Genomic DNA, 12,794 nt, shown 5'->3' with positions numbered 1-12,794 from the left:
AGCTTTTCGAATCTGCGTGAGCGCTTCAGGGATGGCTTGAACTGTCAAAGGGAAACACGGTTTCCGTTTGACAATTCTGTTCCCCAGCTGCACATGACTACTGGGTCATGCAAAGCCTCGGGTGTTTTGCTTCCCCAACTTTGCATTGGGGATGGTGACCAGGGAACTTCATTTTTGTATGTAAGAGGGGGCATGCCTGCACCTCCCCGAACATACAAACGGAACGGGATGCTTCGTCATCATCCCTCCGGCTTTTGTGCACATATTCAGGAACCAGGAAACTAGATGCCCAGTAAAATAATACCACGCCTGCCCCGTGGGCGTCCCTGGGCTTTACAGGGAAGCTGACATTGGCTGGTTGGGAGGGAGATTGTGCAACAATCCCCCTTCCAAGACAAACAGCTCCACAGCCCAGCACAAACACACATCCACACATTTGCACACACAGCATGCACTTGCTCATTCACATGCACACCCATCATCATACACTCACTCATTACACACAACTCAAACATACATACACATATTAAAATTAAATTACCTTCTTCTCAGTCGTGAAATGTGTCTCACAGTGCTGCAGCTCCCGTGTAGCACGGACGGGAACCAGGAAGCAAAGAGAGGCCCAAGACGCAAGCATGGTATTTTGTATTGATGCCCAGTACAAAATACTATGCTTGCCCCTTTGGCCCCTCTGTGGCTTGGATGCACAAATCATCACATTGTGTATGTGCTGGGGGCTCATGGAGCAGGCACAGCATTTTATACTGAGCATCTATGATTAAGCAAGCATGATGCATGTTATAACATGGTTAGACTGGCATTTTGGTGCAGCCAGTCTAGCCATTTCCTACTGTGGCAGGACATTTTGTATTGGGCATCTTTGATAAAGGAAGCATGGTCAGTGTTATTACTAGCCTGGACTAGCACTTTGGTGCAGCTAGTCTAGCCACTTCTTACTGTGGCATGACATTTTTTATTGGGCATCTTTGATAAAGCTAGCATGAAAAGTGTTATTATGTGACTAGAAAGGCATTTTGATGCTGCCAGTTTGGAATGGTAAAGCCAACTGGAGTATGTCCTTAGGTGGGGATACTGCCATGTCTTAGCAGGACAGATGTGGACTTGTTGTCTTATAGCATCATTATTGGCATTATGTGCAAAGCAAATATGAGTATGTTCTTGTATGGGAATAATGGCATGTATTGGTGCAGCAGGCATGGAAACGTATGGGCACCACCAGCATGAACATGTATTTATACAGGCATATATTGTGGGCAAAGGCATCATGAACATGTATTTGGGGAAATGCTCTAGTACACTGTTGGTGACTTGCATCTATTGGCTTTTTACCAAATATTCTGTGTTTTAAAAAGCAGCATTTTCTCGGGAGGGGGAACTTCCCCCAGACCATCTTGATTGTTTCAGGCATCCTCACTACGCTTGGTTGTTCTGCCATATTTACGCCCATCCAATTGAATAATTCACCAGGCGATACTGGGATGTACACTAAGAGACTGAAACTGTATGATCTATGGGGGCAAAGTGAGACTCCTGCAACAATTGCTAAAGAACCAAGGGAGCAGTTGACTCCTTTCCCCCTGTACTTGGGACCTTTATGTGATATTTCATATGTTAAACAGACTGCTCGTGACCAGGGGAGTTGCTAGGTCTGGAAAAGACCCAGGGCTAAGCTGATGTTGGAACAGTTGGGACTGGGGGCTAGCTAGTCTTTTGGCTGTAGCTCCTGAGATTCTATCCGGGGCTACAACCAAAAGATCAGGGGCTACAGCCCCCTTAGCCCCCCCCTAGCAACGCCCCTGCTCGTGACGATCATTTGAAATGGAGGTAGGAGTGATATCTCGTCTGCTAAACGGACTGTTTTTTACTGGCTATTATTTAAGGTTCAGCTGCAACTGATGTCTCTTCTGCTAAATACAACTTCTAACTACACATTATTTCTAGCTGTGCTGGGAGTGTTGTTTGCATGAGTTAAAAGAATGCAGTCTCTTGCTTAGTGAAAAGGGCACTTTTGCAACTGTTGAAAACGAGTTAACGTTTTAGGATATTTATTAACTTGAAGAAAAACGTTATTGTTTTAAAACTTCTTTGAACGCGATTAATGTCAGCTTGGTAAAATATAGCTATTGTTCTGCTGACCCTTATTTAGGGTGACGAGATTTTCAAGATGAAAAATAGAGACGCCCAAAAGGACTTCCCCCAATGACTCATGACAGCCCCTCCCCCAACACCCTCAACACGTGCCTACCCCACACTATATCCACTACATAAATACTATGTAATATACAATGTATATTGTGCAGTTTATGCATAAATGTCAGCATGTCCACCAAAAAGGAGCTTATGCTCTGAATAATTCTACAGGCCTTGCAGTTGCAGCCAGTCTCTGTGGCACAATCAGCAATTGTGTGTGGCTGGCACCGGGAAGGTTGGGGGTTCAGCCCATCAAGCGATAGTAGAATTATGACAGTGTTGTGATGTTATGTTATGTTCATTTAGTTCATAATTGTTATAATGTTATGTTTTGTTAATTTAGTTTATCATTATCACTCATGAAGTTGTCACCTTCCCTTACCCCAAACTCAGGACTGTCACCTTCCTGTTCCCTGAAACAGGGATGTGGTTTTTGAAGTAAAACGATTCTCGGGCCAGGGGGACAGAGGGCCCAATTCGGGACAGTCCAGGCATCTGGTCGCACTACCCTTATCTGATGTGTCAACACCACGCCCCCCTTGTTGTATTTGTGCTCCCTGCACCGTCCCCGTCTCTCACCATAAACTGATTTCTAGTGACGCCACTGTCCAGGACACAGCTCAAGAGCGGTCACAACTGCTTTGTGAAAATGAATAAATGTCTCACCGTATTTGCTGCACTAGCATCTCATTATTTTGTCACGGTACTGGTCTTTTTTTCCCGCGTCACTGCATCCGATTGCGGTGACTGAGTAAGAGGTTTGAACCTTCAGTCCTGCACAGCACTACTGCACTGTACACGTTATGCAAGAAGACACCTGTTAAGGGATATTGCGTTGAACTAACTTACTTCACTCTCTCTTGTTTTTACATTTGGTACTTCTCTCGGCGGAGCAGTCTGAGCTCGCGCGTCTTCCTCACCTATATATCCCTTCACTGCTTTGGGAGCATCAAGCTTCCACTGCAGCACTGCCCGCTGGCTGGGCAACGGCGGACACGAGGGTCAGCATAAACAGGAAGAATGCAAACGCCTGGTGATAGGGAGGGAGCTAAAATGCAGAACATGACTTCCAGCGGCAGCGTCGGGGCCTTTCAACTTTTTCATTTGAAATGGGCCCGAGCTTCAGGTGGGCCCCTCAGTCCCTGCCCCTTTGTTGTATTGTAAACATTCCCTAACGCAGTACACCAAACAGCTATTTTCGGTGTGTGCGGTCCGGGCTGCCTTCACTGACACCATCACAGACGTCAACCTCCCAGTATCCTGCACTGCAGCAAGCTACATTTAACATTGCCTTTCAACACCTTGCTGGATTTCCAATCCATTATTAGCATTTCAATCCCGCGTTGGCCAGCCTTGAGGACCTCTTTGTCTTTCCATAGCGTTCCTCCTTAGTTCATTGTTGAATGCCTGGAGTGGGGTCGTTAGCCTCCTCCTTCCTGCTTCTTCACTAAAGCGGTGCCATCATGGTAGGGTCAGGGACGTCATTTCACCAAAATGCCAGGCGTAGCGGAAGAGACATCGCATGACCTTTACCCTCCCCACCTCGAAGTGACATCATGGGAAGCAATGGAACACGACCTTTCACCCCTTGACAAAACTGGAAGGGATATTGCATATTGTTCCTAAGTAAACTACAAAAAAAGGTTGTGATATCACTATAATGTTATATACATTTCATACAAGAATGGATCACCATATGTATCGTTAAGATCAGTGTGTATTGGACCATATTACCAAATTACTGTGAATGCAAACAGACGTCTATGGCCAAATGATGATGATGTGTTATTATATAGCACTTACGCTTAAGCGCTTTGTATAGATCAAATATACACCCAATATCACCCAACCTGTGTTGGTACTCATTTATCGACCTCAGAAGGGTGAAAGGCTGAGTTGAGGTGTTTAAGAACAGGCTAAATCAGTGACTTGCCACCTGAAGTGTGCCTGGTAATAAACCTTTGAGTTTAGCAATTATTGGATAGAATTCCAGAAAGACAAATTATGTGTTATTCCTATTCTTTCTTATTTAGTGTCACTGTTCAAAGTGATACACCTGTGGAACCCTATTTTTTTAAGAGGCCTGCACAAGAAAGTCAGCCACTCCAAAAATAAAGAGCCACATGACACTGGCCACAGCCCAGGAGCTTGCATTTGTTTTTTAAAAAAGTTTGTTACAAAAAGTGAAAAAATAATAATACTTTTCTAGCGGTAGGAAGGGAGACCACAGGGGTAGCAAGGCCCTGAGCACAGTGCTGATTAGACGACCTGGGATACAAACGGACTGGGGTCTTTCTCCTCTTTTGTGTCTTCTCATGTTTGTAGGCTTGATCTAGTGCGCATGGAGTCTGTGCTCATCCAGGTGCTTGGGTTGGGTAATACGGTGCCCCCCTCTCTCTGTGCTCTTGCCTGGTTGGCTTTTCTGAAGTTTCTGATGCATCCGCATTCCTATTGTCCATCTGTGTAGGGTTATTCTTTTATTGCAGAGAGCTGTATTGCCCATTCTCCATTTGCTGCTATTTCTTAGGTGAATAGTTCGTGACTTTTAGGACTTACCATTTGGAATTGTTCTCTTTGATTTTCATGGAGAACTTTCTCTTCCCCCAGTTCCCCTTTTCTTTATTGGAGTGGGTTGTATGTGCCATGCCTCAGTTTGAATGTGTGTTTCCCTTTTACTTTGAATCTTTCATTAGCGTGCTCTTGGCTCAGCGAATGAAGTTACCTCTGCGTTTCATGTTGCATTTGTCCACACTGAATTCTGTCTAGTATTGAGTTCTCCGCCGCCCTCCCCCATTTAATTTAAATGGCTGATTCAGACTCCCTTGGTGGTGGGGAGCGGGGGACATTACCCTATACTTTGCAATTGCTTCCTGAACTTTGTCCAGTCCGCCTTTCAGTGGAGTAACTTTGCTGAAAATGTTGGGGGGGGGTCATGACAACTGAAAGAAAAGGGCAGGGTGGAGGAAGGGCGGCCAGTGGCTCTGAGTGATAACACTAAACTACTACACCACAAGAGTCCCTTGCCAACGCTCTGTTATAACTTTAATTACATTCTAAAGATATGCCAATCTTCTGAAACTTATAACACCACAGTTGGTCTTTAGAAATCACTACATTGACAGCAGTGAAAAAGCCTGCACCCCCTCTACCCAAAGAGGGCCTACAAGCAGGCTGAAAGGAGCTGGTGTTTGATTATTGCCACTGGGGGAATGACTCAAACAGGCATAGAGACATAATGCTAAGTGGATGCCTGCAAGATTTTAAAACAGCACATTAGCTTGCTTATTCTGATTTCATTAATTACTCGCAACATTCAGACTCTAAAATTAAGGTATGTTTTCCTGTGTTCAAATGACCCCAAGCAGTAGAGTACCAAGTGGCAGGCCAGACCGGGACATTTGCCAGTGGGACACCACTCCCGTTTGGCACCTCAAAGAGGGTGCACAACGGGAAAGACGTCCCACTGGCAGGACAATGTGTGCCGAGGAATTCCTACTCAGCACCCTTATTGTCCTGGTAGCAAGACACCTTACCCTTTCCAAACGGGAGAGGTGTCCCGCTGCCAGGACAATGTCCCAAGGAGCTCCGGGAAGCATAGGGTCTGTTAACCCGTTGCTCTGCGTTAACAGACCATTGCACTGTGAGCTATTAGGCACTGATATTGGGGGGGAGGGACTAGTAGCGGGACATTTGTCCCTTTAGAAATGTGTATGGGAGGGAATGATAATAGGGGAGAAAGGTGCATAATGTTGCATGCTTTATGAAATAATGCCTATGGCTTTAAAACCCAAGAAGTATTTGTTAGGCTCACATTAATCTGCATGATGCTGTTGTGACTTTGCATGCAGGGTGGGGAGAATAGAACTAAAGCCATGCTCTCATTCCTCAACATATTTCTATGACAATGGGCCTCATTACAAGGTTGACGGTCCGGTAACAACGGTGCCGGTAAGCTACCATGTTACAGCACCAGCAAACTACGAGTTCTGGGATCGGGTGCCTTCCAGCCTGCCAGTTCTGACCTGGCGTATGGAACGGTACCCGCTCGCAGATCTTGATGGTGCATCCGTCCTCCCCATTCCCGTTGAGTCCAATGGGACTCAAATGGGAATGGGGAGTAATTATTTCCGGTGCAGAGCAATAGGGAATTACCGGGACCGCTGGGGCTGTTATGTCCCGGTGAGTCCCCATTGCCGGACGATATATAGTGTACCGTTATTTTACAATGAAAGGCTAGCTTATTATGTAATGTGGTTTGCTTCCAAGCCATTGCCAAAAATAAATATTTAAGCACATTAAATGTAAAGCAAAACCTTAATAAATATCTATATCAACTAAACCTGGGACTATGTACACAATTTCTTAAATTGTCCACATCCCAGTTTCACCATTTAAACAAAGTGTGTGATCCTGGGCAATTCATTTAATCATATTGGCCCTCATTACAACACCGGCGCTAAACCATGGCGCTATTAGCACCACGGTTGGTGCCGGTGTTGTAACGGGTCCGCCATGGTTCAATGGGGAATTACCACCCCATTCCAAGGTTGGCGGAGCGGTAATTCCCCATTGAACCATGGCCCTTCCCCATTTGCATTTTCGCTCCATAGGGCTCTATGGTAATGGGGAAGGCGCTAAGCACGGTACCGCAAATTGCGGTACCGTACTTAGCACCAAGGTCACTTTGCGGGTCCCTACTTTAACGGCTGGTGTAGACCAGCCGTTAAGGTCGGGTCCCGCAAAGGGACCTCGTAGTAAGGCGCTAAGTGTTTAACGGTGCCGCAGCCTTTTACGGCGCTGTTAAACACTTAGCGCCAGGGTCGTGATGAGGCACATTGTCGTATATGAAGCTCAGTACGTGTTTCTTATTAACTTCAAAGCTTACGTTAAAATACCATGCTATTATAATAAAAACAACCTAATGACTTTAGAGTTGCTCCATATGTAACAATAGTGCAATTTAGGTATTTTGCGCCACAAAGTTATTTGCCACTTGGCTTACTTATGGCAACTTATTCCAAAGTCACTTCCATGGTGCCTCCACGTGTTAAAGACTGATGATGCTCCTTGTGATGTCCTTTTCAATAAAGTCACTTCTGTTGGTGCAATCCATATGCAAATTAGGAGGTTTCCATGTATTTTGCCCTAGAGGGCCTGGACAGAGCTCTAATAGATGAGTTTCCTGCATCTTCAATGATCCTGTATTTTTATTTATTTTTTTATGTGTAAAAATTCCATCTTCCACTAATGTTACCAAAAAAGGTAGATTGGGGCAGGAGTGGCCAGTTTTGGGGTGTGAATGAGACTATTGCACACACTGTATTTCGTGACTTACTTCACCCCCCCCCAAAGTTGGAATGCTGGATACTGGCTTGACCCCAAATGTGATTGTACAAATGTGAACCCTCACTAGGGTCAGACCGCAGCCCAGCCCTACAACAAACATACACGCAGCTGAGCTGTGCTGAGCATTATGTAATGAGACAGCGCGAGCCTTACATGATATTGAATGCAGCTGGCAAAATGTGCCCCCCCCGGCCCTCCCACCAAAAGATGGGGGGACAAAAAGGCATGCCACATAAGTTGGGGGGGACTTGTCCCACTCTAATTACGCCCATGCCGCTTTGCCTACCGTTTTAGAAATTTGTAAAGGTTTCTTCATAAATACACCTTTGGGTTTAACCTGTGAAATGGTGTCAGAGCCTGGACAGCCTGGAAAGGCACGTGGGCTTACACTGGCAGTGCAAGCCGGCGTTCCTAGCTTCCTGATTAGCTGGCGTCTTCCCCTGGGTGCTAATTAACCAAATCAAAATTAAAGAAGTACACAATGGCACACAGGTGCATGCTGCGACACAGGGCCGGCCTTAGGTCTGGCAGCACCTGTGGCGAAACAAAATTTGGCACCTCGCCACCACCCGCCGCCTGGGGAAGGGGGGATTTGGTGGGATGCCAAATTTGGAGTTGCTCTTCCACACCAACCCGGACCCCATGCTGGTGTGGATGAGGCACCCTTTTGAAAAGGAAATCGCCTCACTCCCGTGCTGTAGCAGAGAGTTTATCAATTCAACAGAGTGCCCCTGCTACACCAGCATGAGCAAGCCTATCCCATGCTGGTGTACCAGCGGCACTCTATTGAAATGGAAAGTGCCCCGCTCTCGTGCTGGAGCGGGGAGTTTATCAATTCAACATAGTTCCCCTGGTACACCAGCATGAGAAAGCCTGTCCCATGCTAGTGTACCAGTGGCACTCTATTGAAATGGAAAGCGCCCTGCTCTCGTGCTGGAGTGGGGAGTTTATCAATTCAACATACTTCCCCTGGTACACCAGCATGAGAAAGCCTGTCCCATGCTAGTGTACCAGTGGCACTGTATTGAAATGGAAAGCGCCCCGCTCTCGTGCTGGAGTGGGGAGTTAATCAATTCAACATACTTCCCCTGCTACACCAGCATGAGAAAGCCTGTCCCATGCTGGTGTACCAGCGGCACTCTATTGAAATGGAAAGCGCCCCGCTCTCGTGCTGGAGTGGGGAGTTTATCAATTCAACAGAGTGCCCCTGCTACACCAGCATGAGCAAGCCTGTCCCATGCTAGTGTACCAGTGGCACTCTATTGAAATGGAAAGCGCCCTGCTCTCGTGCTGGAGCGATCAGCGCCAGTGTTAGAATGTACCACATTTCATTTCAATAGTGCGCCTTTAGCACGCCAGCTTGGGGGAACCTTTGAAAGACCTCCACTAGCTGGAGTGGCGGGGGGGGCTGATGTGGTTCCCGGGGCAACTCCTGGGTCGCGCTTGCCTAAAACCTGCCCGGCTGGGACATTGACTTTAAATTACCAGAGTGAACTAAAGAATCAAATTGGGAGAATCCACTGCAAGCTGGGACATGGAGTCTAAGTTCCCAAAGCGAACTGAGGAAGGACACGTTGAGACACTGCTGCATGCTGCGGCATTCAGTCTAAGTTCCCACTGCACACTAAAGGGTGCACATGATGAGAAACTTCTGCATGCTGGGAAACTGAGTCCAGGTTTCTAAAACCCAACTGCATAATGGAACACTTAATCTAAGATCTCAGATATTACAATGAGATGGGGCGATAGAGGAAGATATCTTTGACACTCTCGGGAGGATAGCTCAGAGGCAAGATGACGAGGAGCAACACAGGTTCGATCCCCGGGTCTGCGCTTAGAAACCTCTGGGTATTAAGCGTGTTATAAATAACCAATTACAATTACAAAATTTCAGAATAAACTGAAGATCAAGATTGCTACATTATATAACTGCATTAGGACAGAGAATAAAAGATATTAACTACACCAGTCTTGTTAGTAATGCCAGCAAGATGGAGAAGGAACCGGTTAAGGTTATAGATAGGCTGCACACCCTTTGATCCCTCATCACTGTGGTCATCCCACCCTTTCAGAAACTCCCCTACAAGTAACTATAAGAATTGCCCCTCCTACTGCAGAGATCACCCCAAATGGACAGTTCTTCAGAATTTCCCAAACTCATTTTTTTTTAATGCAAATGCATGTTATAGAAGCATGCAGGGTATTGAAATAGCAGCAATGTCCTTCACAGCAAAATAAATGAGACATTGCAAAGGTGAAGGCTCCAAGAGCTGTTCTTTTTTGCACATTTTCTTTCAAGAATAGGAACACATTGCGCATTGACCGTGTTTACCTGCTTCGCAAGGTCCTTCGTGCATCATGGTGAGGTTGCGTTCCTTTGTGGCTTGAATCTCACTGAATTTGCAAATGTTGGCGTAGGTCTTGCCGTCTGAGCCGCAGACGCTTTCTTGAGATTGGCAAATGCACTGAGGTTCTGGGACCTCACCAAGCTCATCCTCCACGTCCAGCCTACACTGCAAGTGGTGGCCGCACGTCCCGTAGAAGTGGCTGGTAGTGTCCAAGTCACAGATCTGCCCTTCCACGTTGCCACACTCAGGGCAGCACTCACATTCGTCCAGCACCGTCCCGGCCGGGCACTCGGTTGGCTTGGAGCAAAGTTCCAACTCACACTCGCCGCAGCTGTCCCCTTCCCTGAGCAATCTTAGCCATCCTCTGTGGTGGAAGGTGGGCAGGTTCTGGGCATCCTTTAGTAGGACCACCAGCAGCACCACGACCACCAGGGGCTTCATCCTGAGACTGTGATGAGCAACAAGCCCCAGAACTTTGGATTAAAGCCAGGAGGATGGGAGCACGTCACACTGCTCTTAAATCCATTTGAATATAATCCAGTTCATAACACGGATCTCAAATGATCCTGAGAACCCCCTCAAATCTGCAGCTCATGCTTGCGAGACCCCGAAAGCTCCGAGCAGTATTCCCAAAGAAAAGCAAGGCATGCCTTCACTGTGCAAAGATATCCCTGCTGACGGATGAGCTGGCGTTCAGGGAAATAGTATTTGCTCAGAGAGAGCCAACTTGGCACGCGGTCCTAGAGAAGGAATCAGCCTTCCAGCGCACAGAGCAACGGCAGAAGTTGTACTCCAGAATAGTTTGACACAACTCCAAAGATGTCTTCTCGTCTCTCACTATGCGTTGACTGCTGTTTTCAGAAAGCGCTGTTTCAGTGTGTGGCTTGCATGTCACTTTGGCAATGATAAAAGAGCTGCGTATAAATTGCTGTTCTCGAATCTTCGAGCTTCCAGAAAAGGAAGACAGAACAAATGTACCCAAAATACTGTGTTTGACGGAATCTATTCTAGAGGTGTGCTAAATACTCGGTAAACCGTCATTCCATTGGGCTCCATATAGATGTTGAGGCTGTTCTGGTCGTGTGTCGCCAATAGCGCTTTCCTTTAAATGTGCAGGTTCTAGTGAAATCTAAGCTGGCACGCATTGAAAAAAGTCTCTGTCCTCACTGCAGCCATGTTGGGACCCGGCGCTGCAGGTCCTGCGTGATCTGCAAGAAGTAGTGCTGTCTCGTGGCATGGCTGTTGTGGGCGCTGTGGCGATTCTGGGCACTTTTACTGCAAGTCGCCTGACTCCGTTCCCACAGCTGGTGGACACTGAAGCTGCTCAATTTACACGCACACCTGTCTCCTCCCAAACCCTACGTAGGACAGCTTGGACAGATTATGACTAAGGCTTCTGGTTTTATGGTATTTATTGTTCTGCCATTTCTGTCTGTATTTATCCATATTTATTTTTGGGCCTTTTTTCTGTATGTATCCACATTTATATATGTCATATAAAAAGATAATTGGCGACCAGTATTTTTCTGCATTTATTCTAATAAAAAATGCATTTATTAAAGCACTCATGCAGCCATATAGTAAACAAATGCTAGTTCCATTTTCCCACAACAACAAACGGCTGCTCCTGTGACTGCTGCTGCTTTAAGATATATGCTGTCAGCAATTTGAAGAACCTTAATGCTATTTAACTATTCTGGCAATCTGCAATGTGATTGGCCTGCGATGTATGAGTGACATCATAGAGAACCAGACAGGAAGACATGTTTTTCCGTTTTTCCGATTTTTATAAATAAATACAGACAGAAATCACATTGATTTCTGTCTGTATTTATGTGTACAAATCAGTAAAAACGGAAAACTGCAAGCCTTAATTATGACCCATCTCCCACAGTACCTGCCCTCGCTCCTCAGGACTCTGAAAAGAACAGCTTGAATAAAGTTCATTAGGCTGGCATCCTCTACTCGACGGCCTACCGAATCAAACACTCAGTGGCTGAGTAGCGGGTAGGGTGGAGGATGCCTGTAGTAGGTAGTCAGAGGATACCAGAGCACTGAATATTTGATGAGTGACTGGGCAATTCTTCCCAGTTCGCCCCATTACCAGGCAGCTCACCTAATATTCATCAGTCCCTTACCGGGGAGCGTGGGAAATGCTTGATTGCTGAATACGTGATGAGCGGTCGGGGCCCTCATCGCCATTTTACAGTACACCATCTCTCAATTTCCATTCTGGCCAGGCTACATTTGGTTTTCAGAAGCTTGGTTATAGGAAGAACTGGGGATGCCAGGTCGCTGACTACTTAAGGAGCACCTGGGCTTCTCGCAAGATATGCATCCCATACACTCGCCATTCAGAGACGCTCATTGCGTACTCGGAGGCCCAGCAGTAGGGAACGCGGGGGAAGCTGGGCTGCCGATTACCCGGTGAGCACCCTGTTAGGTCAATGGGGAGGCATAAGCCTGGACCCCTGTCCTCCTACCAGTATTCATCACTTGTGTGTGTGTGTGTGTGTGTGTGCCACTTTGGGCGAGTTGGTGCGCTTGTGTACGTGAGTCTATATAGGCGTTAGGTTAGAGCGCACTGCAGTCTCAGTGCATTGCTGTGGTCACTTTGTGCGACTGCAGCATTGTGTTAGTGAAGGTTGATGGCAACAACTAGCAACACGTGGAAATACCTGAGCATAATGTAGGACGTATATGTTAATAAGGACAGGCACACCGAGATAAAGGAACACGTCTTTCTTTATTCTTTAACAACTTCGTACTGCCCGCAGGCACTCCTCCCCTCCAACGTCACCCGTCACGTGGCTAGACCACGTGACTCAACCTCTGTCTCTTAAAGAGACAACTCAATGTAACATCACCCCCGGACAAATGTCCTTGCAA

The 12,794-nt window shown here is 46.6% G+C and overlaps 1 protein-coding gene across 1 annotated transcript in view; it reads right to left on the bottom strand.

Moving 5' to 3' along the window:
• LOC138582738 (kazal-type serine protease inhibitor domain-containing protein 1-like) overlaps nucleotides 1-10,551 on the bottom strand; it is a 383,567-nt gene extending 373,016 nt beyond the window's left edge. The window contains exon 1 of the mRNA XM_069654333.1: nucleotides 9,890-10,551. Within this exon, the coding sequence (XP_069510434.1) occupies nucleotides 9,890-10,346 (457 nt within the window). The 5' untranslated portion in view covers nucleotides 10,347-10,551. The remainder of the gene's footprint in view (nucleotides 1-9,889) is intronic.
• Between the last annotated feature and the right edge of the window lie 2,243 nt (nucleotides 10,552-12,794).

Source organism: Ambystoma mexicanum, chromosome 3q, assembly GCF_040938575.1.
Source record: "Ambystoma mexicanum isolate Mex_15411 chromosome 3q, UKY_AmexF1_1, whole genome shotgun sequence".
Lineage (NCBI taxonomy): Eukaryota > Metazoa > Chordata > Amphibia > Caudata > Ambystomatidae > Ambystoma > Ambystoma mexicanum.
The sequence above is the reverse complement of the archived record's forward strand: the minus strand, read 5'-3'. Positions and strand labels throughout refer to the sequence as shown.